This window comes from Rutilus rutilus (assembly GCF_951802725.1).
Source record: "Rutilus rutilus genome assembly, chromosome: 10".
In the NCBI taxonomy this organism is placed as follows: Eukaryota; Metazoa; Chordata; class Actinopteri; order Cypriniformes; family Leuciscidae; genus Rutilus; species Rutilus rutilus.
The window spans coordinates 26,703,412-26,728,506 of record NC_140215.1 but is presented as its reverse complement, the minus strand read 5'-3'; the positions used below and the strand labels follow the sequence as shown (position 1 = coordinate 26,728,506).

General features: G+C 38.8%; 1 protein-coding gene across 5 annotated transcripts in view; it reads right to left on the bottom strand.

The window, feature by feature from the left end:
• The window catches only part of myo16 (myosin XVI), a 227,586-nt gene that overhangs the window by 10,488 nt on the left and 192,003 nt on the right, over nt 1–25,095 (bottom strand). For 3 of the 5 annotated variants that reach the window (XM_084421067.1, XM_084421065.1, XM_084421068.1), the window contains exons 28-34: nt 20,194–20,296; nt 18,097–18,193; nt 17,772–18,018; nt 15,118–15,488; nt 13,516–14,688; nt 9,714–9,881; nt 8,108–8,193 (exon numbers count right to left, since the gene is read on the bottom strand). In XM_084421067.1, coding sequence (XP_084277193.1) covers nt 8,108–8,193; nt 9,714–9,881; nt 13,516–14,688; nt 15,118–15,488; nt 17,772–18,018; nt 18,097–18,193; nt 20,194–20,296 — 2,245 coding nt within the window. The remainder of the gene's footprint in view (nt 1–8,107; nt 8,194–9,713; nt 9,882–13,515; nt 14,689–15,117; nt 15,489–17,771; nt 18,019–18,096; nt 18,194–20,193; nt 20,297–25,095) is intronic. The other 2 variants (XM_084421066.1, XM_084421069.1) reach the window with 1 other exon arrangement.

Genomic DNA, 25,095 nt, shown 5'->3' with positions numbered 1-25,095 from the left:
TGATATTTATTTTTATTTATTTATAGTAGCCCCAAAATGTATTTAGACACTTAAGTCACATTCGATTCCTTATATTCAAAATATTCAATCAATCACATGATCCACAAAAGGAGTGCATGCAAAATTACTTTTCTAGAGCTTTTAATAAATGTTAAATAACAATTTACTGCAAAATTCAGAATATAAAAAATGTTCTCCTTTTCCACAATACTCTAAAATATGCATTTTTAAAAAAGAGCATCGGAATATTTTGATTTTGAACAGTACATATACTGCTTTATGATTTATATACGAACAGACAGAATGATAGACAGACAGACGGATGGATGGATGTGTGTGTGTGTGTGTGTGTGTGCCATCTTTCTTTAAAACAGATGCTACTTGGTTTGCTATTGAATTATTACCAATGACATTCATACATTTGAAAGTCTTGGTTAAGTGTCTAAATACCTCATGGGGCCACACTGTATCTACAGTCGGTCAACATCCACAGGCCTGCGTGATACACAGCAGATCTGTCAGAAGGAAATGCCTCTTCCGACCTTATCGCATACAGACACGGAGCAAGAATACTCCATTACCAGAGCGCCCGTCCGGGAACACTTCATTCCTCCTGCTGTCATTTTCCAAGCAATCTTCTGCACCCTGCGGATCTGAATGCTGATAAGGCCGGATTGTGCTCGCCTCATTCTCGCTCTCAATCGCAATCTCCGGCGAAACCAAGCTGATCAATAATTAAACATCATGATCTTCCGCGTGTTATGGGACGTTATAATGTGGATCAATAAAGAGCGGCTGGACCAGACGAGAGGAGGAGTGAGAGACGGGGAAATATGAAGCAGGCGTGTGCTAATACATCATACAGCGTTAAAAGGCTGTTTCCTGCTTCCGAGTGGCATAAGGACATTAAGAGGTAGAGTGTCCCTTTGAGGATGACCCCTAGTGGGGTTACATTTGAGTGATGAGAGCAAATCGTCACTCTGCCATCTGTTTTTCCTAAAGTCAGGCCTTCGATAAAAGGACGGGTTTTACTGGTACAGATCGGGTCTTGTGTTGTTTGATGCCACATCGCTAAATACATCAAGACCGAGATGGTGGACATATTTTAGCATCGGTGTGTTCGATGTTTTGAGAGAGCGTATCTGGCACAGCGTGGCGAATCTGAAACTTCAGTGTAAAGTTACCAGAGGACTGAGTATTGGTAGTGAGTGAGCATATACTCTAGTTGATGTGGTTTGAAAGGTTAGTGTCCAGTTTCAGAGAGTACTAGCAAGTAGCTCACTTCCCTCTGTAGGGGGCGATTCTGTCACTGAATATTTCATTATTCATGTGAATAATTTAAGTTTCATTTAAGGTGAGCTCAGCATCTGTACAACAACATGTTTAAAGATATTTAGTAGATATGTATCAGTCTTTAAAAAAAAAAAAATTACATTCACTTCCTGGTTTCAGTGCAGTCCTTTGACCTTGACCCCTATCATGTGACACAGGCAGGAAACCGAGGACAGAATGGGATCCGGTAACCAGAGAGCCTGTGGCATTCAGTGCTTCTTGAGGTACAAAGCGTCTCGGGTGTCATTAGTGAAATGCAAAATGCAAAGTGCTTCTACCCTGTTACCTTTCTAAAATACAACCCAACATTTCGATACATGCTCAAGACTTCAGGGTGGAAAAATGTGCGAGGTTGGTCTGGTTAGACGGATGTGAAACCAAACTAGATTGCACCATTAAAATCAATACAGATGTCTGCATGCGAAATTAAATGCATGATGTGGTGTGTGTTTAACTGACGGACATCCTGTTCCTATCTACAGTACGTTGTAATATCATACACACACTACCGTTCAAAAGTTCAAAAGTATCTATCATGTTACAAAATATCCCATTTTAAACTAATTCTGTTCTTTTACTAAAGAATCCTGAAAAAAGGATCATGGTTTCTGCAAAAATATTAAGCAGCACAACTGTTTTCAAGAAATGTTTCTTAAGCACCACATCATGGCTGATGAAAATTCAGCTGTGTCATCACAATAATAAAATGTATAATACACTCACCTAAAGGATTATTAGGAACACCTGTTCAATTTCTCATGAATGCAATTATCTAATCAACCAATCACATGGCAGTTGCTTCAATGCATTTAGGGGTGTGGTCCTGGTCAAGACAATCTCCTGAACTCCAAACTGAATGTCAGAATGGGAAAGAAAGGTGATTTAAGCAATTTTGAGCGTGGCATGGTTGTTGGTGCCAGACGGGCCGGTCTGAGTATTTCACAATCTGCTCAGTTACTGGGATTTTCACGCACAACCATTTCTAGGGTTTACAAAGAATGGTGTGAAAAGGGAAAAACATCCAGTATGCGGCAGTCCTGTGGGCGAAAATGCCTTGTTGATGCTAGAGGTCAGAGGAGAATGGGCCGACTGATTCAAGCTGATAGAAGAGCAACTTTGACTGAAATAACCACTCGTTACAACCGAGGTATGCAGCAAAGCATTTGTGAAGCCACAACACGCACAACCTTGAGGCGGATGGGCTACAACAGCAGAAGACCCCACCGGGTACCACTCATCTCCACTACAAATAGGAAAAAGAGGCTACAATTTGCACGAGCTCACCAAAATTGGACAGTTGAAGACTGGAAAAATGTTGCCTGGTCTGATGAGTCTCGATTTCTGTTGAGACATTCAGATGGTAGAGTCGGAATTTGGCGTAAACAGAATGAGAACATGGATCCATCATGCCTTGTTACCACTGTGCAGGCTGGTGGTGGTGGTGTAATGGTGTGGGGGATGTTTTCTTGGCACACTTTAGGCCTCTTAGTGCCAATTGGGCATCGTTTAAATGCCACGGCCTACCTGAGCATTGTTTCTGACCATGTCCATCCCTTTATGACCACCATGTACCCATCCTCTGATGGCTACTTCCAGCAGGATAATGCACCATGTCACAAAGCTCGAATCATTTCAAATTGGTTTCTTGAACATGACAATGAGTTCACTGTACTAAAATGGCCCCCACAGTCACCAGATCTCAACCCAATAGAGCATCTTTGGGATGTGGTGGAACGGGAGCTTCGTGCCCTGGATGTGCATCCCACAAATCTCCATCAACTGCAAGATGCTATCCTATCAATATGGGCCAACATTTCTAAAGAATGCTTTCAGCACCTTGTTGAATCAATGCCACGTAGAATTAAGGCAGTTCTGAAGGCGAAAGGGGGTCAAACACAGTATTAGTATGGTGTTCCTAATAATCCTTTAGGTGAGTGTATATTCAAATAGAAAACATTTAAAATTGTAATATTTCACAATATTACTGTTTTTACTGTATTTTTTTTATCAGATAAATGCAGCCGTGGTGAGCATATGAGATCTTACCGACCCCAGACTTTTGAACGGTGTACATAATTTAAATTTACGCAGCTTGTGATTGCATAAATCAGAATTAAACAAAGCGGCTTTTATAGAATGTGTTCATTCATACGGCTTGTAAACAACGACCATAATTATTCGTAGGCAAGTAGACCATTGGACCAGCACACTTTAACGGCATAGTTCACCCAAAAATGAAAATTCTGTCATCATTTACTCACCCTCATGTTGTTCCAAACCAGTATGAATTTCTTTCTTCTGCTGAACACAAAAGATATTTTGCAGAATATGGTTAACCAAACAGTTGATGGACTTCCATAGTATGGGAAAAAAATATATATTATGGAAGTCAATGGGGTCCATCAACTGTTTGATTAACCATATTCTTCAAAATATCGTTTTTTGGGTGAACTATCCCTTTAAGCGGGACCGTTCCCTTTTTTTAATGATAGATACAATGCATTATGTGTGGCAAGGTCTAAAAAAGCACTAATAATTAGGTCTTAAATGCAGATTAATTATTTTTGTCAGAAAATAAATCAAATTAACTGTTGTAGCTAATATAATTGAGTGGTTTCTCAAGTGACTCTCACAGGTAAACCCAAAATGTATTTTTGTGGGAAGGACTGGTTACACTATGTTCATTAGGATAATGACAGACTTCTGTCATTCTTTCCCTGTGCCAGAACAAACTGGATTGGAAATGCAGGATGCCGATGCCATTAGAGAAACTAGGACGCTTCATTTTTAATGGACAAACAATCCACAGCTCTCAGCGCTGGGAAATATGACAACACAGCTGAGTGAGAGTGAGAGCGAGAGAGGACCCCAGCTCTCCTCTCAGGAACCTTACACTGCTCCGCTTAGCTCGAATGACACTGGTTATTTGTTTTGCATTTAAAAACTACTGGCCCACACGCGTTTACGACAAGTGTGTGTTCCACTTTATGGAAGAGTATCTCAGGGCCACAGCATTATACATATACATAAATCATTACAGGCCAGCATACGTTCCATAATGTGGGGCCTTCGGCAGGGGGCCACAAATTACATGTAGAGAGTGACAGGTGCACTGTGGTGGTCTCTCGCTTTCAATTATTATGAAAGAATATTTCCATTACTGGAATTCAAGTATGACTTGGCGAGTAGAGCAGGGAGATTATGCAGACATGGAACAATTATGAGACAGAAGAAATACCTGAAATATTCTATCTTTGGTCCAAAATCTAGTGTGCTGCCTCTCTCTACATTCTGAGACTACATTCACACTTTAAGTAAAAATCCGACTGGAATTTGATCTAAATGATTGACTGTCCAACTGTTCAGATCCGATTTTTGTGTCCCATGGCGCTCGTTAGTTTTCAGAATGTAGGCGTTGATTTCTATGCCAATAGCGTTGCATTGGTAGGCATACGCCAGAAACAACATGGAGGGATTGTCTTACACTATGTCACAATATCTAATTAAGCAGTGGCAGAAATTAAAGTGAAAGTGAAGACACCCCATTACTGGACAACTAAGATTATAGTATTTTTGTTTTTTTTCACCATTATATTATATATTTTCTCCATTATATTATAATTTTCACATCAACACAACCTTGTTTCCGCAACGACGTCTGACGTGTTTATATTTAGGCTCCATGGCGTGAGAAAATGACAAGGAAAAACGCTACGTTAAATCCGATCAGAGTTGTCGGACTGAAACGGATTTCCAGAAATTAAATTGTAATAGGATTTCAAACCACAAATTAATGTGGCTTTGATGTGATTTTGTTTTTATGTTCACACTTGCTAAATATGATCAGATTCCATTTGGACTGACATGGAACTTTAAAAGTGTATGAGACTCAATTGATTTGACATTTGACAAAACACCTCAATAAGCATAAAACAGCACATATAGATAAAATAGAGGATAAAACTGTAAAATGTATTTATTAAATGACTATATTATCTGTATTAGCGTTTACCACAATATTGTTTTATTTAATTGGACATTGATTTGACATTAGTATTGCTATGTTAAAAAATAAATAAAAAAATACTCACAATAAGCATAAACCAGCACATATAGATAAAATAGAGGATAAAACTGTAAAATGTATTTATTAAATGACTATATTATATGTATTAGCATTTACCACAATATTGTTTTATTTAATTGGACATTTTAATGATCATTTTCATTAATGAATGTCATTATGTTTACGACTCAGTCCGCCTTCTTGGATTTCTTTTGTCCTACAAGCTTGTTGCAATGCATTTTGTTACTGCCTTCTCTGCAAAGGATGCGGGCTCACCTCTGTTTTTAGCCAACATGAGGTCAGATTTTTTTTTTTTTTTCGTTGTGCAATGTTAATGACAAACTTTTAGAACAGGCTCTTTGTCGGGACTCCTGTCTATGGCATCTACATGGCATCTCACTAGATTTTGGAACACAGCCATTCAGATGATGATACACTTATGCGAGACAGTGCAGTCTGTTGTGGATCTCTCTACAAAGCACATAAGCTTCTAAAATGAGCATTTGACTGCCATAAATCAAATAATTCTCTCTTTGGTGTCAGCAGGTGACAGTGCCATATATCTGTCCTCAATCCCATCATCCTAACAGATGGTGTTTTCTCTAGCTACTGTATGGCGCTCTCTGTGTGTGTGTGTCTACGCTTGTATGCATACATATTGTTTTTTTTTCAATATAACTACCAACTTCACGTTCTCTACGTATACATTGTATACTGCTCATGCCATGAATGTCACGGTTAAAGCTATCTATAAGCTAGACATTTAGGAAGATTCAGCCTTGATTCATTGGAGCTTTTTACCTGGCAGCCGGTGGCACTCATCCATGTATTATTTATGGTCAAGGTCATATATACTTATCATTTAATCCAAAATTATGTAAAGACAGGATTTAATCCATTGATGTGCCATTCATCAGTCTTTCTTTAACAGTCTTTAAACAAGTCTCTTATGATTTGATAAAAAAAAAAATCTAAGAGTCAAACTTGGATAGACAGACAACACAAGAAAGTGAAAAATAAACAAAACATTCTGATAAATTATGAAGGGCCAAATAATTACATGAAATAATAATTACAGGGTATACTTATACACATGTATGAATATATAGATGCAAATATGAATTTATACAGTTATAGGTCTGAAAATCTAACTGAATATGTAAGTGAATGTACATCTGAATATATATACTTATAGAATATATATATAGACAATTTACATTTATATATTAAAATGTTTATCTATATTTAGACATAAGTATATTCAAATTTAAATGTATGTATCCAGACTTATTACATATTCACATATTAACATGTTTTTTCATATATAGACAATTTACATTTATATATTAAAATGTTTATCTATATTTAGACATAAGTATATTCAAATTTAAATGTATGTATCCAGACTTATTACATATTCACATATTAACATGTTTTTTCATATATAGACAATTTACATTTTTATATTAAAATGTGTATATATTTAGACATAAGTATATTCAAATTTAAATGTATGTATCCAGACTTATTACATATTCGCATTTATAAATAAATCTTAGATTTATGTATATCTTTACATTTAAATACTTAGAATTATAACTTTATATTCAGGTGTTATACCTTTAGATTTCATTTAATTATGTCCCGTTTGACCTTTCATAGTAAATAATTAAATAAATAAATGCATTCCATTATTATATGTTATGCACAACTTTATAATATTAAAGTTTACATTGTCTAAACATTGTCTAAATCTAATAATAAAATGTTCTATGGTTCCAAAAATAAACAAAAAAAACTGGTATTATCATGGTGAATTTCCAAACATCACAGTACTAAAAAAAACCCACCATAATATTAGAGGCAGGTAAATGAAAATGACTTGGCTCCAGTATTATAGAATAATGGATTGCACTTTATTTTACAGTCCAGTTCGCCATGTACATACTATGTACTTATTATAGTAATTACAATAACTGAGTAATAACCCCCTTAAACCTAGCCTTAACCCATATAGTTATCTTATATTTGGCTTTTAATTAAGTCTCTTTTGATTGATTTTATATGATCTATTAAATGGATTATATTGGGTGTAATCGTGTCTATAATTGTATTTTGTCTTGTCTATTCTAATGCTTTTTATTTGCACACTGTAGCTCTGTACAGCACTTTGGCGCAACTCTGTTGTTTTTAAATGTGCTATAGAAATAAAATTTGACTTGACTTGACTTGACTACCCAGTACTTTCTTAGGTAAGTGCAACCGAATAATGACTTAGTAGAATAAGAAATTCCCAAACCGTACCATTAAGATAGAGATACTGTACAGAGAACGAGAGACTAACAGAGAGGCAGAAAGCTCTCAGAGAACCCTCATTAAGTTTTAATGTTTGGTGAGGGTAACCCTGCTTTCAGGACACACAGAGAGATGCTGAGAAGCACGCAGTGATGGTTTCGGCATGTTCCTGCGGAGGAGAGTCCTGTTTGAAGCGCCACCCCTCTTGCTCTAATGCATCTCTGAATACGATCTCCAGATAAGCCTTCACTCATTTCATTTGGCAGAGTGCTGAGTCTGGGATGACATAGGGCCCGCTCTCACTTTCATTACCCATGATTACATCTGCCATTTGGGGTCACTGGAGACCTTCTCCCCACGGAAGAGTAGATGACAGATGCCACAAGAGAGCGTGTGTTTGTGTATATGCTTCACCTGAGTGTGGTGGCTGTCCATGTGCCTGTGTAACGCCGAGGTGCTGGATGCATTTGACTTCGGATGCCCATCGTCTTCCAGCGTTCCTATTGAGAAAGAAATATGCGGATGTTAAATGTAACATTCTTCGTGCATGTCGTGGAATATGCTGCTTCAATGTGCATTGTAATCCTCCATTCTGTCTACACTTTTTTTTGTCTCTACTATTTAACATTAGGGGTGTAACAATATATCGCAATACAAAAATGCAACAATATGTATCGTGGGTAGTGGCAATCTGTATTGTGTATAGTTCACCCACAATTAAAATTACTGTGTGAGAAAAAAGTTGACAGTTTTAAAGTCAGTCTTATATTAAACTACTATAATGTTGAATATAATGTATAATAATGCAATGGGGGGGATATTTGTGGGTCCTGATAATGCCAATTGCCTTATGTTACCATTAAAAAGTGGCCTACATTATTTTAAATATATCTAGTCAGTGTTAGAGTGTAAGCATATTCGTCTTAAATGATTCTGTATTTTCAGCTTCAGAATCATATCTGGTGTCACCATTGTCCTGTGCATTGTGTTATCATCACCAAGTCCAAGCCTAATCATTTACACCCACAATGTAATACCAAATTGTGCATTTTAATCAACAGTAAACATTTTTTGTTTTACATTTTACCATATGTCTTAAAGTATCGCAATAATATCGTATCGTGAGTTCAGTATCGTGATATGTATCGAATCGTGACATGAGGGTATTGTTACAACCTCTACTTAACATATATTCAAACTTTGTTTTGTATTTATCAGTTTTTATATTTTATTAATGCCTGTGCACAACATATGCCTGAGCTGAGCTACATAAAACTTTAACGCTATTTTTTTTGCTGCCTTCCAAGTACTGGTGTTTCCTTCTGGAAATGTACATTAGTTCATATACCATTATCTTCAAGATGCAGGCATATAATGACTAAGTGTATGGGTGTTTAAAACTTCCGCCCACTCTCTGCTACATCCCCTCATGTGGAATATGAAAGTTTATATTCACGAAAGTTTACACGCAGATATTAGCCTCACTGAGAGGACAAAAGGCCAAGAGAGTGAGTGTATGTGTTTGTGTAAGGGAGGCGGAGAGACCCTGAGCCATCTGATGGCTCTTTAGGAGAGCACTTTATCAAGTCCAGGGTCTTTCACCTTAATCATGGACCGCCTCAGTGATAGCTTCTGGGTCAACTCACTTCATCTTACCATATCTGTTTCTCCAATCCCATTCTCTCCACTAACCACCCTCAATCTGCCATTCTTTCCTTTTCCTTTATTCTTTCACTTTATCTCTAATATATTCTCATGCATGTAAACCGCTGGTCTTTCTGTCTGTCGTGTGTCACGCAAAGGTTACGCAGTCATTGGTACTGTCTGTGGTAAACAAACCTTGGAGCAAGGCTGGGGCGGCCAATGATATATGATTAAGCTTTAAACAATTGGAGTTTGAATGGGGAAATCTCAAAACCCAGCATGTGAAAGTGTGATTTGAGTGGTTTCACATTTTAATCCTAAACTTCTAAACATGTATTTGCTGAATAATTTGTGGTTAATAAATAAGACCCCAAACCTCTTGTGCCATTACCATTGGAGATCTGGTTGCCGTTCTCAACGGGGGTCGGGTTTGAAGAGTTGGGAGAGGTGTGGTTGTTGGCGTTTTTATCCTGTAACTGTGACGACGGAGAGATTGGGCCTTGATCATCTCGACCTGGCAGGTTAATGTTGGAATTTGAGAGTACTATGGAATAGAAATGAATAAAAACATTCGATAAATACATTGTTTCACATCAAGATGATGTGTAACGTTTGCTTCAGCACCATGTAAGGCCCCACAGACCATCTCGCTGTGACCGTCGACCTACACCTGTCAACTTGAGTCACTAACATTTCTGCAGGGGCATCTGCAGCTGCTCCGGCCATGAATTGTGGGAATGATGGAGTCTTGCGATGAAGTTGACGGCAGAGAGAGCGGAAGCACAGGGGGATGTTTAAGCCTCACGGTATGCAGGTCTGCTTAGATCTGACCGCCACAGGGATGGATATAGCACAGGGGTCAGTTGCCCTTTTAAACTCCTGTTAGCAGCCTTGTTTCCATTACAGCATTCTCTCTCTCTATCTCATGTCATGAGCATGTGACTTCACAGCCAAGGTTATCAGATATTCATTTACTGCAGCTTTGTGTCTGGGACCCCTACTGACTCTATGTATTCAACATGATCACATTACATTACACTAACTCTTATGATTATGTGTATCTAAGCAGTGATGTAGAATTAATTGGGTTTCTTAAAAATATTTAATTTCATTCCGATGACATTCTCCCAGTCTTTTAGGATCAGATTTATACAGTGGGGTCCAAAATCCTAATCCCACAAATAAAAATGCTACTGTTTTGCATTTTTATAATGAACTTTTTTTGGGGTCAAATTATCACCATAACAGTACAAACTGGAATTTAAAATAAGTATGTATTGTGCACATGATTTGATTACAACCGAAACAGTAAAATATGGCAGCATTTTTTTTTTCTCCATCTTACATCATTTTATATAATAATAATAATAATAATAATAACTTTTATATGTATAAATACATTTATTTTTGAATAGTTTTCATTGTATTTATACCTGTGATGTCAAAGTTGAATTTTTAATCAATTCTATGCATTGTTGCTAAAATTTATGCAAAAAAAAAAAAAAAAAAAAAAAATCTTACTGACCCCAAGCATTTGGACGTTAGTTTTATCGATATGTCACTGAATTAGGAGGATCAAACATGAAAAAGAAAATGAAATGCACAGGATACACCTGCCATTCAAGATGACTGCCAGATATGCAGAGCAATGCAGCAAGCATTGGCTCTGTCTTTTTCAGCACTGCACCTCCCCTTCAAATGACTGACAGATGATCATTACAGTTTTTCAGGAAAAAGGTAGAGGAGATATGCTGTCAACAATATAAAGAATAGTTAAGCAGATTAAGCTAATTAAACCTCTAAAAAATTATCCAGATAACTCAATGTGAGAGGGTTTAAACAATCTTAAAATGTACAATAAAGTGTTAGAAAAAATTGTGTTGTAGACGTGCATGGCACTAAACCAATATTATTACAGATTAATGTTTGTTCATTTCACAGACACACTTGTTGACATGTACAGTTATGCAATAAGTAATGTCCCCTGCTCTGGAGTGACACTGCGTGTGTTCTAAGACACACACACACACACACACACACACATATATGACTCTGGGGATTCGCACACACACACTGCAGCGATTCACATCCATCAGCAGACCTGCAGACTTTGATATTTAATATTTCATAGCTACATCATCTCTTGTCCATGTATTATTTATGTGCCTGGAGCCAATACCCCCTGTGCCCTTTACAATAAACTGAATAAAAAATTATGAAAAAATAAATAAAATTAAAAAACAACAATAATAATGATTCAACCCCCATTGCAAATCAGGTTCATTGCAAAATTTACAGAATTTCAGATTCTACAGTAGCCATCACAGTCACCTGACTTGAACCCCATAGAAAATCTCTTGTGAGATTTGAAGAAGGCAGTTACAGCACACACACCCAATAATATTACTGAACTGGAGGCCATTGCTCATGAGGAATGTGATAAGATTCCTCAGAAACGCTGCCAGAAGCTGGTGTCTGGTTATACATCTCGTTTGCAGCAAGTTATAACAGCAAAACGTTGTTCTATTAAGTACTAAAGATGCTTGCCATGAAAGGGTTCAATAATTTTAAGACTGCAGACGTCATTAAAGGTCTCATTTTCAGTTGAATTTGGGGAATCCACTTGAACCATTTGTGTTGAGCCACTTCAATTGCTTTTGTTTAAGTTGCTCATTGCAAACAGCTGAAAGTCTGTAAATTTTGCAATGGGGGTAGAATAATTTCGATTACAACTGTATTTTGCACACAAGCACACATGGGTCGGGGTCATATGGGATCCACGCTCATAAATCTATGATGGGAGTTGAGTACGCTAAAGCATCTTTAATTGAATACAAAAGGTTAAGAGGAGGCGGCAAATTAAACTGTGTTAGACACAGTATGTGAACTAAATCGCCACGCACACCCAACATCCTCCCTAAAAACGTCGCCTCATCAAATTATCTTATTTTAATGTGACATTTAACACTTGCTCTTTTCCTTAAATGGATAATGTACTTAATGTGCCTTATATATTAGTTTTCTCCACAGGTGAACGCATTTCTTCTTCTTCAAAAAAAAGGTTTAATGGTTTAAATTTTAAAGGTGACAGAACACCATTACAGATCATTCTGGCTCAGTTTAAACCTTAGGTGCATGGTGTAGCTGCATTTAAGGGTAGCTGTTGGATAAGGCTGCTGTGGTGTTATTCACAAGTGATTCAGAGTAGATGCAAAATACAGCCTAAACCTCAATCTTACATAAACACTCTGCCTTCATTTGAATGGGTGTCTGAGAGAGAGTGCTGTGACATTTATGGTAAATGTCTGTTTTATCAGCACTGACCTCACAAAGCCTGGCACTGGATGAGTCAATAAAGCCATACTAAACAGGATGTGCTTTTCAATAACCACATGGAATTACATTGGTGCTGGGAAAGTTTCAATAATTTGACCAGACTATTATAATCCTTCGGAAGCAAATTAAGCATGACCATGCGTGCTGGTGAGTGCAAACTCCTTTTATGAACTATAAAAATATGTGATTAAATACAAAGATATGTGATTCATGTGTCTGAAGCACATAATACAACAGTTAAAAAGGATAGTTCACACAGAAATGAAAATTCTATCATCATTTATGATTGGTTGGACAGGTTGTCCCAAACTTGTAAGTATGACATACTTTCTAATGTGAAACACAAAATAATATATCTTGAAGAATGCGTTTTTTTTTGTTTTTTTTTGGTCCATACAATGAAAGTCGAGCTTTGGACCTCTTTGTCTTTAATTGTATGGACAACAGGAAATATTCTTCAAAATGTCTTCATGTTCCACAGAAGAAAGTAATTCATACATGTTAGGAATGACATAAGGGTGGGTAAATGATGACCCAAAACATTTTTGGATGAGCTTTATAAAGGTGCTGTGCATAATTATTTGATGTTAAAACACTCTATTGTATGCCAGCTGGACATGGCAACTATAGACAAGTAAGCAATTTATAGGTTGATTTTAGCTAAAAGTTTAAGTACTCCCTGTGGCACTTTCAAAACTACTGACATTGGACAACACCGGCTCAACTATAGGGGGATGTGCCTGAGAGAACTCTTTGGTCTGTTTGGTGCCACAAATGGCATCAGAATTACATAGACCACCTTTAGAATACATGCACCCAAACACATACACACTTTCACTCACCGCTGTCTCTGATCTTTCTTCCTGTGGTAGACTTGCGGAGTAGGCTGCGCCCTGAACTGAAAATGGTGTTAAGCTCATCTAGGGGACTAGTGAGGGGTCTCCCATTAGCAGGGTTGAAGAGCAGAGGCGAGGAGGAGCAGGAGTGAGCTCTGCGGGGCTCTGGCCGTGAGGTCTTCACTGGGGAGAAGGGAGGCTTGGAACTGCTTGGGGGCGTCTCTGCCAGACTGTGCACCATTTTATGGGAAACTTTAGGGGAATCTGTGCTAGCCAGAGAAGCTGCACGGGTCAGGGACAAGAAGTTTGCCTCAGGGGGGAAGGGGAAGTGAGAAGGAGGACGGTAGGGAGGTGGAAGTACTGCCGGAGGAGGAGGGGGAGGAGGAGTCAAGGGTGGCGTGGACTTGTCTGGCATTAAGACAGAAAGACTTGGTGAAGAATCAGCCCTTTGCCGGATGTACTGGGGTGAGAGCGGGCTGCCCCCGTCCTGGCTGGTGTAGTTAAGGTTGGTCTCGAACACCGGCAGCTTCTTCACCTCGAGAGGGGTAAGGGGGGACTCATCCGAGGCGGGTGAGCAAGTGACAGGGGATGGAGGGAAGACAAGAAGTGGGGGACGGTGTGGAAGGAGGTTGGGGAATGGAGCTGGAATGTCACATGCTGTCCCGTCCTTGCCCAGCTGCTTTCCCCCGAGTGTGCCAGAGAGCTCCATCAGGGTCACAGGCCTCTTGACTTCCAGCACAGGGGCAGGTAGGGTAGTGGTGGTGGGATTGACAGCTTCAGGCTTGACCACCGGAGTTGACCCCACCTCATCAGGTGGGAAGTATTTCATCTCCTCGTATACTGCCTCGCTCAGCTCTGGACTGTGGGAGTCAGCCAGGCTGAGGGCTCGTGAGGCCCCTACCATCTCGATGTACACATCCTCCTCATCCTGGCAGGGGTAGAGGCTTAGTACAGAAGAATGGGCACCATCCGCAGATGCTGCTCGCTGAATGAGGCCCAAGCAGTGGCCTCCTCGTACCAGGCTGAAAAGTTTCATGTCTGTGGGGCGCACAGGGGAGGGTACAGAGATCTCCTCGTAGGAGCCCGTAAGTTTGGTATTAGGGCTGCGTTTGGGCTTAGGGGGCGGGATCTTCTTCATAGTGCTGTAGTCATCACTGTGAGGCCGTGGTTTAGAGAGAGCTAGAGGTATAATCAGATGGATGAATTAGGAAGGAAAGGAAAAAGCCATTTACTAAAATGCCAGGGACAATTCTCAATATTGAGGTAGATGAAGACATTTGTGCTGTGTTGTTCAAAACATGTACAGTACATGGCCAGAAGTATGTGGACATCGGAACACCACACGTACATTGTGCTTTAGCAAGTTTGTATTCTCTACCAGCTTCCAATTCCACAAAAGTTTTCCACTAGATGTTGGAACGTGGATGCAGGGATTGTTCCCATTCTGGAACAAGAGCATACCCTGATGTCGGGTGACTGGGTCTGGCTCTGAGTCCAATTCATCCCCAAGTTGTTCAACTGAATTCAGTTTGGGCTTTGTGTGCTAGAAGTTGTCCACATACTTCTGCAAACCATGTAGTGCATTTTTGAGCTGATATTTATACGTACGATCAGAAGGAGACAGCTGGGCTTTTGGTGGACTTCCAGACGGAGAAGCTTGACCCTCAGCAGGACTGTCTTTGGGTGCAATACTCAGCCCTGCACTCACTGCTTCATACGATGCACTCAGACGTGTATTTGGGTCTCGTTTGGGTTTGGGAGGAGGTTGTTTTCGTGGGGAGGAGAGGTTCCCTACATTCCCCTCTTCAGTGGAGTGTGGCGCAGACTGAAGGGCTGCTTTGATTGATGTCCCAATGCTGGAGTGTACCAAGCTGTCCATTACCAGAGGGAGAGGCACAGAGCTTGAGCGGAAATGCCGGAGTGGTCGGTTCCCCCCACGGCCTCCCACATCATTGACCCTCCCAATTTTTTCAACAGCCCTAAACAAAAGGATGAACGGATGAATAATTCAACAAATTTAAATGGTAAACTGCTTGTGGGAATATGATTTCTATTGTCATTCATCATGACTGGTTTTACTCTGGTATCTAGAAAATCCTTATTCATTCATATTTTGATGCTTTCAATCATTCACTCACTATCATGCTAGAAGCATATGTCCTTTCTCAATGTATGATGGGTATTGAAGGTGTTAAGCAGCTGCCAAGTGTGAGAGGATCAGTTTCAACCTTCATAAAATCAATACACCAATGTCAAGCTGTCCGTTCATATCTGGGCTAAGATTTCAGTACACTACACAAACTGCAATGAGTGCTTCCTTAACCATAATATAAAACAAATATACTAGGGTTATCAATCAAATAAAAAAAAAAAAAAAAATTGTAACCTTAATAATTACACAATATGCAGATCAATTAACCAAATTCACACAAAAAAAACCACAAAAAACTTCAGGGTGGTACCTCAAATCTGAATTGCTCTGAATTAAGCCACATTATTTATTTATTATACATGATTAATTGTATAATTCACAGATAATAATTAATTGATTTGCTTTTCAGCATGCCTTAGAATGAAAGTCTTAGAGACTTCTCAATTTCAGTGCACTGTTTTTTTTTCCTCCCCTCATGGTACCAGAAAACAATAACACCAAATTAGCATGATATACAGAACTAAAGCCTGAAAAGATTATTTACATTGTTGATTATTTAAGTCTAAGCAGCTTCCTGTAATACTCTAATGTGACATGCACACTCTTGTTTGATATTTCCCCTTTAATCTGAGCTCCCATCTGTTGTTCTTGCAGGAAAGGCGATGGAGTGTTGGGAAGGATGGTGTTTCGGGGAACAGGGGGTGGGTGGTGCGGGGTTACAATGACTAAAAACCCTAAGGAGATTTCAGCAACCCAGAGTGGGGGTGGGTCTTATCTCTCTCTCTCTCTCTGATTAGCAGCATGGAACTCCTCTTGACTCACGGATTGGGTTTGCCACATCTAGATTAGCTATGAAACCCCCATCACTCAATCACTAGCACCTCTCATTTGTGATGCTTAAAATGAATGTATGTGATGAATGTGTGTACATGTTTTGAAGAACAAGAGGCCCACTCCTATCATAAGAGCAGATGGTCATATGCAGAAGACGCTACTGATGTCAATGGCGACCCAAATACACCTGTGTTTCGGTTTATGCTTGTGTAAATATATATATATAAAAGTCACAAGTCAAAAAACAAAAACAAAGATTCCTTGCTAAGCTCACCTTACCAATGATACTGATTACCTGATATTAGCATTACCTTGGCAACCGTTGCTGTCCAGTGTCAGACAATTGTTCATGCCTAAATTCCATGTACGTTCTGTGTGTTTGGATAGTTTTAATAAAGCAACAAGCTACCAAATGTTCTGTTACACTGTGATTTTATTATGGGTAAGGGATGGTCTTAAATTGGAGTGCTTGAAAGCCCCTTCATCATGGCTAATTCAATCAAAAATGTAGCTATTTTTTTGCAGATTTGTCCTTGATGTGGACAGTTTGCAGACTTTTGCCTTTCTTCACAATGCAGATGGTAGTACATTCTGAATGTGCCACAGTTATAGCATCTATGACTGAACCGAGATCCGTCTTCCTTTTTGCTGAATTCCCACAACCCTAACAATGTCTTAAAAAAATGCAAGCAGTGGCAAACTCATTTTGTTTGCAAATGGATAACAAGGAGAACCAATAAAATCTCTGATTATATTAGACACTCCAAAATATTCCTTTTCCACTTGGGTTTGAGGGACTTATAAAAAATCATGGGAGGTTTTATTGGTTCTCCTTGTTCTCCCTTTCCAAACAAAATGGCAATATAATTTAGACCAGGGGTGTTCAAACTCAGTCCTGGAGGGTCACTGTCCTGCAGAGTTTAGCTCCAACTTGCCTCAACACACCTGCCTTCAAGAGGAAGTAACGCTGTAGCGCAGACATCTGCCACATCGAATTTCAGCATACAAAACATCTTTGTAAGAGATCCTCTAAAGTGGATATGAATATGATTATTACCTTGATAAGTATTTTAAGAACTAATTGAACAATAGGGACAGAAGTACGCAAAACGTCTGATCGGCAGACAACCTTATTACCCCACATATAGCTACCTAAATCAGTACCTTAAATAATTGCATTAAATTGAATGCGCATATTTTAAATTATGGTTAGTTATTTAAAAAACTCACTAACAGTTTATGGTTAGTAAAAAAAAAAGTCTGCCATGAGTTTCACCTCTTCGGCGAGTCTTCTTCTTTGCCCACAGGTTCTGGACGCTCACCCAGCGGTGGAGCGCTGATGTGACCCCGGAGGCGGTCATTTTCTCGTGCGATATCTGCAGCGTTTTGGATGACCAGGCTGTCATAAGCGCGCATACCCAAGTCCTCTGCTCCCTGCAGGAACCGATGGACGTTGCACTGCTCCTGCTGCCGAGAAGTGAGCTTGCGACACACATGCTGTCTGGCCAACCAGCCACGCACCACTGAATCACATACACATGATTAAGTGAAGTAAAAATATCAAGTCGAGTGACAGATCATATAGTATGAACACACTCTACCTTTTTGACAGATAATAATCTTCCTGTGCAGTTGATGGCAACGGTCATTAAGGTGATCAGCCTGCCAGTATCTCAAGAAAACCTTACTGTTTCCCATCTGAACAGAGAAGAGGAAGAGAAATAATCACATTAGCTCTGTTCCAAAATCAAGTGTGTTGCCGACTGCCTATATATACACACACTGAGGGGAAAAATGCTGCTTGTTCAATTTCCTTAATTAAAATGAGATAAAGCAATTGCTAAAGTTTTCATTAGAATTCCATTGTGTCCAGGTCATTTTTTGGTGGATCAATTTTGTTGCATTAACTGAAACTGCATGAGTGGAATTTTAGTTCCCAGCATGCTTTAGATTGGATTGAATTGGTAGAGTAAATTTTGAATTGAAGTGTTATTTTAAGGGAAACACTGGTTTGTGTATAATGTTCCATTATTTTACATGTTTAAAATAGTTTCTGTTGTGGTGACCATTGTGCTGAAGAGTGGAGCTTAGGTTGTGGGATGGTTATATATTGATTATGGTGTTTGTTGGCTCATTCAATGAACGAACCAAAAAAAAAAAAAAAACATTTAGTCCTGGTCCGCTTAGCGTTCATATTGGCATTTTAACACCGAACCTAAAGGCATAGGGATATGTTCACAACCTGATTGGTCGGCTTTTATAACGTACATTTCGCAATGGAACTTACCGAACATTCAAAACAATGCTGTGTGCTGGGAAAAATCAAGCGGCAACCTCTCCGTCTCTCTCTTGAAACCAACACGGAAGTGAGTTAAACTGCAATTCGTTGACTGGCCGCTTGAGGCTGGTGTCAAAAGTGAGTCAAAGCTGTATCTCCCCCATGTTAAAATGCCAAATTTTACAGCAGAAAAAAACGTGTTTACAGCCTGGTGTCTGTATGTGGCTTTGGTCTATACAGCTAATTGTGCCCTTCATGACAACTGTGAGGGGGGTGAATTTTTTTATAACTCATCCGTTTAAATTTTATTAAGCCTTAAAATTTCTGCATAATTAAGGGTGTCCACTTTTGAGTGACAGGTGGATTCCCGATGCTGTGGTCGCTAGTCATCATTAGCCGTTTGTCTGCTGTTTGTTAGCCGTCACGTTACCTCAGCTCATTGTCTGACTGTAAAAATAAATCAATCCGGGAGTGACGCGCTGCCAAGATGGCGACGGTCGGCCACGCCCACTTTAGGCTTCAAAAACGGTCTTCAGAAACCTACGGTTGACGTCACGGACACTACGTCCATATTTTTTTACAGTCTATGGGAAAAATGCGCTTGTTGTATGTGCATATGATAGTATTCTGACCAGCTGAGTACTTGTGAAGAGCTTATACATATCTAAATGGGTCAAAACAGTGGCAGGAATCCCTCCGTCACACACACAAATGTTCTGCTGCTAGGAGACGCAGTTCTGATGCCTGAACTGAACTGAAATGGGCAACATCACGACTATAATGAAAAAAACAGGTATGCTTGAGCATTCTGTCCTTTTTAGGGTCGCATTTTGTGATGACATGTCCCGTTTTTGGCCTGGTTACTTGTCTTTGGTCTGTGTTGCGTTCATTTATCATTCGAACCGCACTGTTTGGAAGCAGACCAAGACCCATCTTTTCAGCAGTCTCGGCCCGCACCAGTGTTTAGATGGCGGCATTCACACTTATTTAAATGAACCGCACTAATAGACCAATCACACCAGAGTTCATTTTAATCGAACCAAACTTGCCAAGTGTGAACATACTGTACCCTAATAAGCATTATAAACACATAACACACATAAAAGTGGAGTAAAATAGTACATTACACCAATCTATCTATACTTGTCATTAATAAATGGAATACACGTTTAAGATAAAGATATGTATCAAAATTGGTCTTGTCCACCATTTTGGATTTTAATGATACTGTCATAATGCATTCTAGGGTTGCTTTCTATGCAAAGGACACATGTGATGCGGTCTCAGAATTTGCTCAAAATGAGGTATCTTGCGGCACAATTAAGTTGCCTACCTACACATCAGCAGTGCATCTATGATAACATCTCTGTTCCTTATAAACTCGCTCCCTAAAGCTCTGTAGAAGTCTTTGGAAACTCACCTGCCAGCCCTGGAGTTTGCAATGCTGCAGAATGTGGCGGCACTTCTCCTCTGCGGATGATTTCTTCTTGTCGGTGAGGATAGTGTCCACCAGCTCTCTGTATCTGCACCACAAACCCACAGAACATCACTGTCATCCACATACTGTACTGCAGAGGAACTCTCTGTACCTATTACTGCTGTGTTATTGCAAGATGGTCAACTAATGCCTGTACTGGAATATAGTCTGCATGGACCATCAGTATTTCTTGTTGACCTGTTTAACAGGGCTATTTCAAATGCAATAACCATCTAAGGCTACTGAGTTTAAGCTATAAAAGGCAATGCTCAATCCTTAATCAATTTTCTTTCGTTGGTGGGAGAACCCAACAAGAGATGCAATTTGAGGGTCAAAGGGTTTCAGAGTCTGGATGACCTCTCAGCATCTGCGGCAGAGGCTGTTGGCAAGGCAACCATTCACAGAGAAAGGTCAAACTTGGAGAGCTTTGCTGCATTGTTTTGGAGTAGAGGGATCAAGCATCTGTGGTGCGCGGGGGTAAGCTGTAGACACACCCCTCAGACACGTGACTGTGTGTGTTGGTGCATTTGGATTATGCATTATGAACATCTGGTGGAAGGGAATGGTGTTTAATAATCAATGATACTGAAGGAATTCACAAAGGAAGAACTAGAGCATTCATGATGCATGCTAATAATGTTTCAGTCTCGGGTTCAGAACATGAATGTACATTTACAGATTATTAATAATTAATAATGAAGGCCTTGTAATTTGGTCAAATTTTATTTTAATGTTACGTTGTTACATTGTAATTTCACAAATATGTACTGACTAATACTAATTAACAACATGCACTTATTATAGGTTTTTAGGTTTAGTGTCAATTGAAAGTACTTGTGCATAATTGACTGTTATTACTATATTAAATACATATAATGCATGTAACAACGACACATTAAAATAAAGTGTTACCTGTCATGTTTTATATTATGAACTTCTGGAAATATATATTAAATGTTTGTGAAAGGGTGATACATTAGTATTTGGGTTGACACGATTTTTCACTACACTTTAATCATGTCCAAAAGAATTCATGATAACGATATATTGTGATATCTACAGTATATAAATCTTGAAAAAATAAAACCAATAAATCATGCTTTCAGTCAAATAGAAATTAAAAAGAAATGATATTATTTTATAGTATTCTATACAGTGATAAAGGCTATGTGGATTGGCATTGCATTATAAATACACATCATCCTTATGAAAATGCCCGAGATGGCTTGAAGAACACAGATAAACCATAAAACTGTTGCAATGGTGTTAATTCTTCTCTATTTTTCTTAATTCATCTCTATCTGTGCTGGATGTCTTTGTCCATATTAGGGATTTCTTGGAACCTACTGTATTCCTCATTAGTCTCACTTGTGAACTTACATGTGAGAATTTAGCATTCCATAATGCTCAAATCATACTATTTTGGGTAAAAAAAAAATTTATTGTAGGCTACTCTAAAGATATTTGAAGTAAACATACAATAATCCATACGTTTTCATCTGAATGAGCACACTTTTGGACTAAAAATCCCAATGGAATGTAAATATAATAAAACACAGAAAGGGTATCAGCAGATAACTGGTTAATGTATCATTTCCCGTTTCAGGAAAACAGTTTTGTGGGGCAACCCTTTTGCGCTCACTGTTGATCGGCAAGTCCTGCAGACTGGGGTGATAAACGAGTCATTTTCACTTGTAGTTCTTATCACGCTGACATATGTTCAAGTGTTCGGTTATCCAATAAGTGGTTTTATTTAGTTATTTGACGCTATAAAATGGGGCGTAACGTCATGATTGACAGCTGTGTTTGCGAATGAATCTGCGGGAAAAGGAGTGTGGGCGGGACCTTTGATACCCCAGCTCCTCCTCAATGACGTAATCGGCAATGACCGTTTCTGATCATTCTTCTTCATTTTTCTACAGTGGCAGGAAGTGGAGATGCACGGTCCATCTTTTTTTTTTTTTTTTTTTTTTTTTGGTCTAGGTGATACATATTTTTTTTAATTAAACGAGAAAAAAAATGGGCTATTCTGCTTGCTAATAGCCTATTAACGCTGTTTAACATGTGGTGAATACTTTCTGGCATATAGCTGCTTTATGGGTCATTATTGTGTTATGCTTGATTGGTGATGTAAGAGATATTGGCACGAGAGCAAAAACTGGCAGTCTTACTTTCAAAACGTAAAAAAAAATAAATAAAAAATAATTCCCCTCTGTTTTCATTGAGCCCAGTTCATACTTTGGTCAGGTGGCACATGGTGAACAGATGGGAGGGTGGGAGAAGACAGGGATGCAGTGTATTGTGGGACTGTGGTGGGCTTCTCAATGGGCTCAGTAAAACACTTGCTTTAAGCCTCAAGCCAAATTAACTCAGCGTCTCGCTTTCAATATGATTTACAGCAGCCTGGTGCTTCTGAACTTCCCCTAACCCTTCCTCCGTATGACCAAGACCTACGGCATCCCACAGGAGTCATCAACCATGAAGGGAGCCAGGGGAAGCCAAAGACCTCTTGTATAGGAATATGAAAATTGTCGATGCCCTCGCAGTTTGTTGGGCCTTTGGGGACTGAGTCATATGAACTCAACAGGGTCGAACTGCCTGGTAGTTAAGCTACGAATTGGGGTTATGAGATGGGGAGATCTACCTCATTTTCACAGTAAATAGCCACAATAAAACGGCAAACAATGACAACTGACCATTATCTCTTATTCTGAACGTCATTATGGCGATAAGAACTGCTGTCAGGAAAAAAAAGACTGTGTTTGTGTATGAGCATGCATAAATAAAACTGCTACACCTCTCAAAGCACTGGAGCTGAGCGTACTAAAAAAAAAAAAAAAAAAAAAAAATAGGGCATTATTGTAGGTTTTCCTGTTCCCAGCTGTTATCCATTAAGCCTTTAACTGGGTGAAAGTAAATAAATAATCACACAAGTGTTTACGTAGAACAAATAAACCAGAAGAAACGAGAAAGCAGAGCCAATTGGTGGTTCATCTCATGAAGATCTTTTCAGATTGACAAGACACATTTTACTCATGCAAACTGCACTATTATATCTGATGTATGCATTGCGATGTACAGTATACTGTAGGTGTATATAGAAAAATAATTTTGTGCATTTAAATAAATAACAAAAGAGGTGGTGAATCACCTCTTCATTCATGTCCATAGCAAAAACGGTGATATATGACATGTCTGTATTGTATTAATATGTTTTTCTCATCTACTTCCTGATAGCACATGTATGTCACATAGATGTCTATTTGTTTTGTGCGTTGTCATTAGATGTATTTCCAAGCCATCTGCTCATCTGCAATACATCTCTAAAAAGTTTCCTGTTAAATACACATTTAACAAAACGAAGATGTTTATGATTTACAATCTGTAAAACTGTTTTTTTTTTTTTTTTTTACGTTTATCATATGTTTGTACACAAAATATGCTTTCCAGTTGAAGCAATCTTTAACAGAGGTCTTGGGGATGTATCGTTTAAAAGTTTGGGGTCAGTTTTTATTTTTGTTATTTATTAATTTAGTTGTTGAAAAAAATAAATAATAATGAATTGCTAATTTCATTTAGCAAGGATGGATTGAAAGGATGGGAATAGTGACAGTAAAGACATTTATAATGTTACAAAATATTTATATTTTGAGAGTCATGAAAAAGATTATAACAGTTTATACAAAAACATTAAGCAGCACAAATGTTTTTAATCTTGATAATAAAAATAATAAAATGTTTCCTGAGCAGCAAATCAACATAGAATGATTTCTGAAGGATCATGTGACACTGAAGACTGGAGTAATGATACTGAAAATTCAGTTTTGAACACAGGAATAAAATACATTTTAACATATATTACAATAAAAATTGTATTATTAAAATTTTAATGTATTTTTGATTAAATAAATGCAGCCTTGGTGAGCATAAGATACTTTTCCCCAAAAACAACAGCAACAAAATAATTTCTATAGATGTTTAAAAGGATAGACAACCTGTTTGCATTTCTTTCTTCTTTAAAACACAACATAAGCTATTATTGGCCAATGGATAACTATTTTGTCCATTCAATGAAAGCCACCAGGGCCTAATGTAATGTTGGGCCCCATTGACTCTTTTTAAATGGACATTCTTCGGACAGAATGTCTATTTTTAGGTGAACTATCCCTTTAAGGACAGTCCAATAAACACATCCATCCCTTACTGTCTCCTTTTCATCCGCATCAAATTAAACCTGCCTCTGGTGCCTACTCTGACTCTGGTCCATGGATTTGTGAGTCTGTGTGTGTTGTGCTGTGTAATACAGTGAGGATGCTGCAGTGCGTTTAAAGGTGGAAGAGCAGTTTGTCCTGAGGCCTGAGCTAAACCGTGATAAATAAGCCTGTCATATTCATTAGTGCTGGGCCAGAGACTATCACACACATCGGGCTGCACACCACAAATCATTCATAAAGAGCAAGAGAGAGGGTAGCTAGCATGACGACAGAGAAGAAGAAAAACATATACAAAGAGTCAAATCATCCAAGAACTTGACCGCACGTCACACGTGTGCAAAACATACACCCATTGAAAAATATAATAACTTTCCCTTTCCCCCTTACACACGCTCATGAATGGCTTGATGGAGGTGGTGAATGGGTTCTTTGTGACTCGCAGTCACTTTTTTGGCCTTGGGAAGTCAAGGCGTCCTTGGAAAAGACGTGCTGGATGGAGGGTACACATGACTCCACATCATAAGCAAACACAAAGCCGCATTTATCAAGGCTTCACTTCTTTATTTACCCACAAGTCGACAGAAAACCAGCACACATGTGCACTTGGACAAAGGCTGGCACATGGCACGAT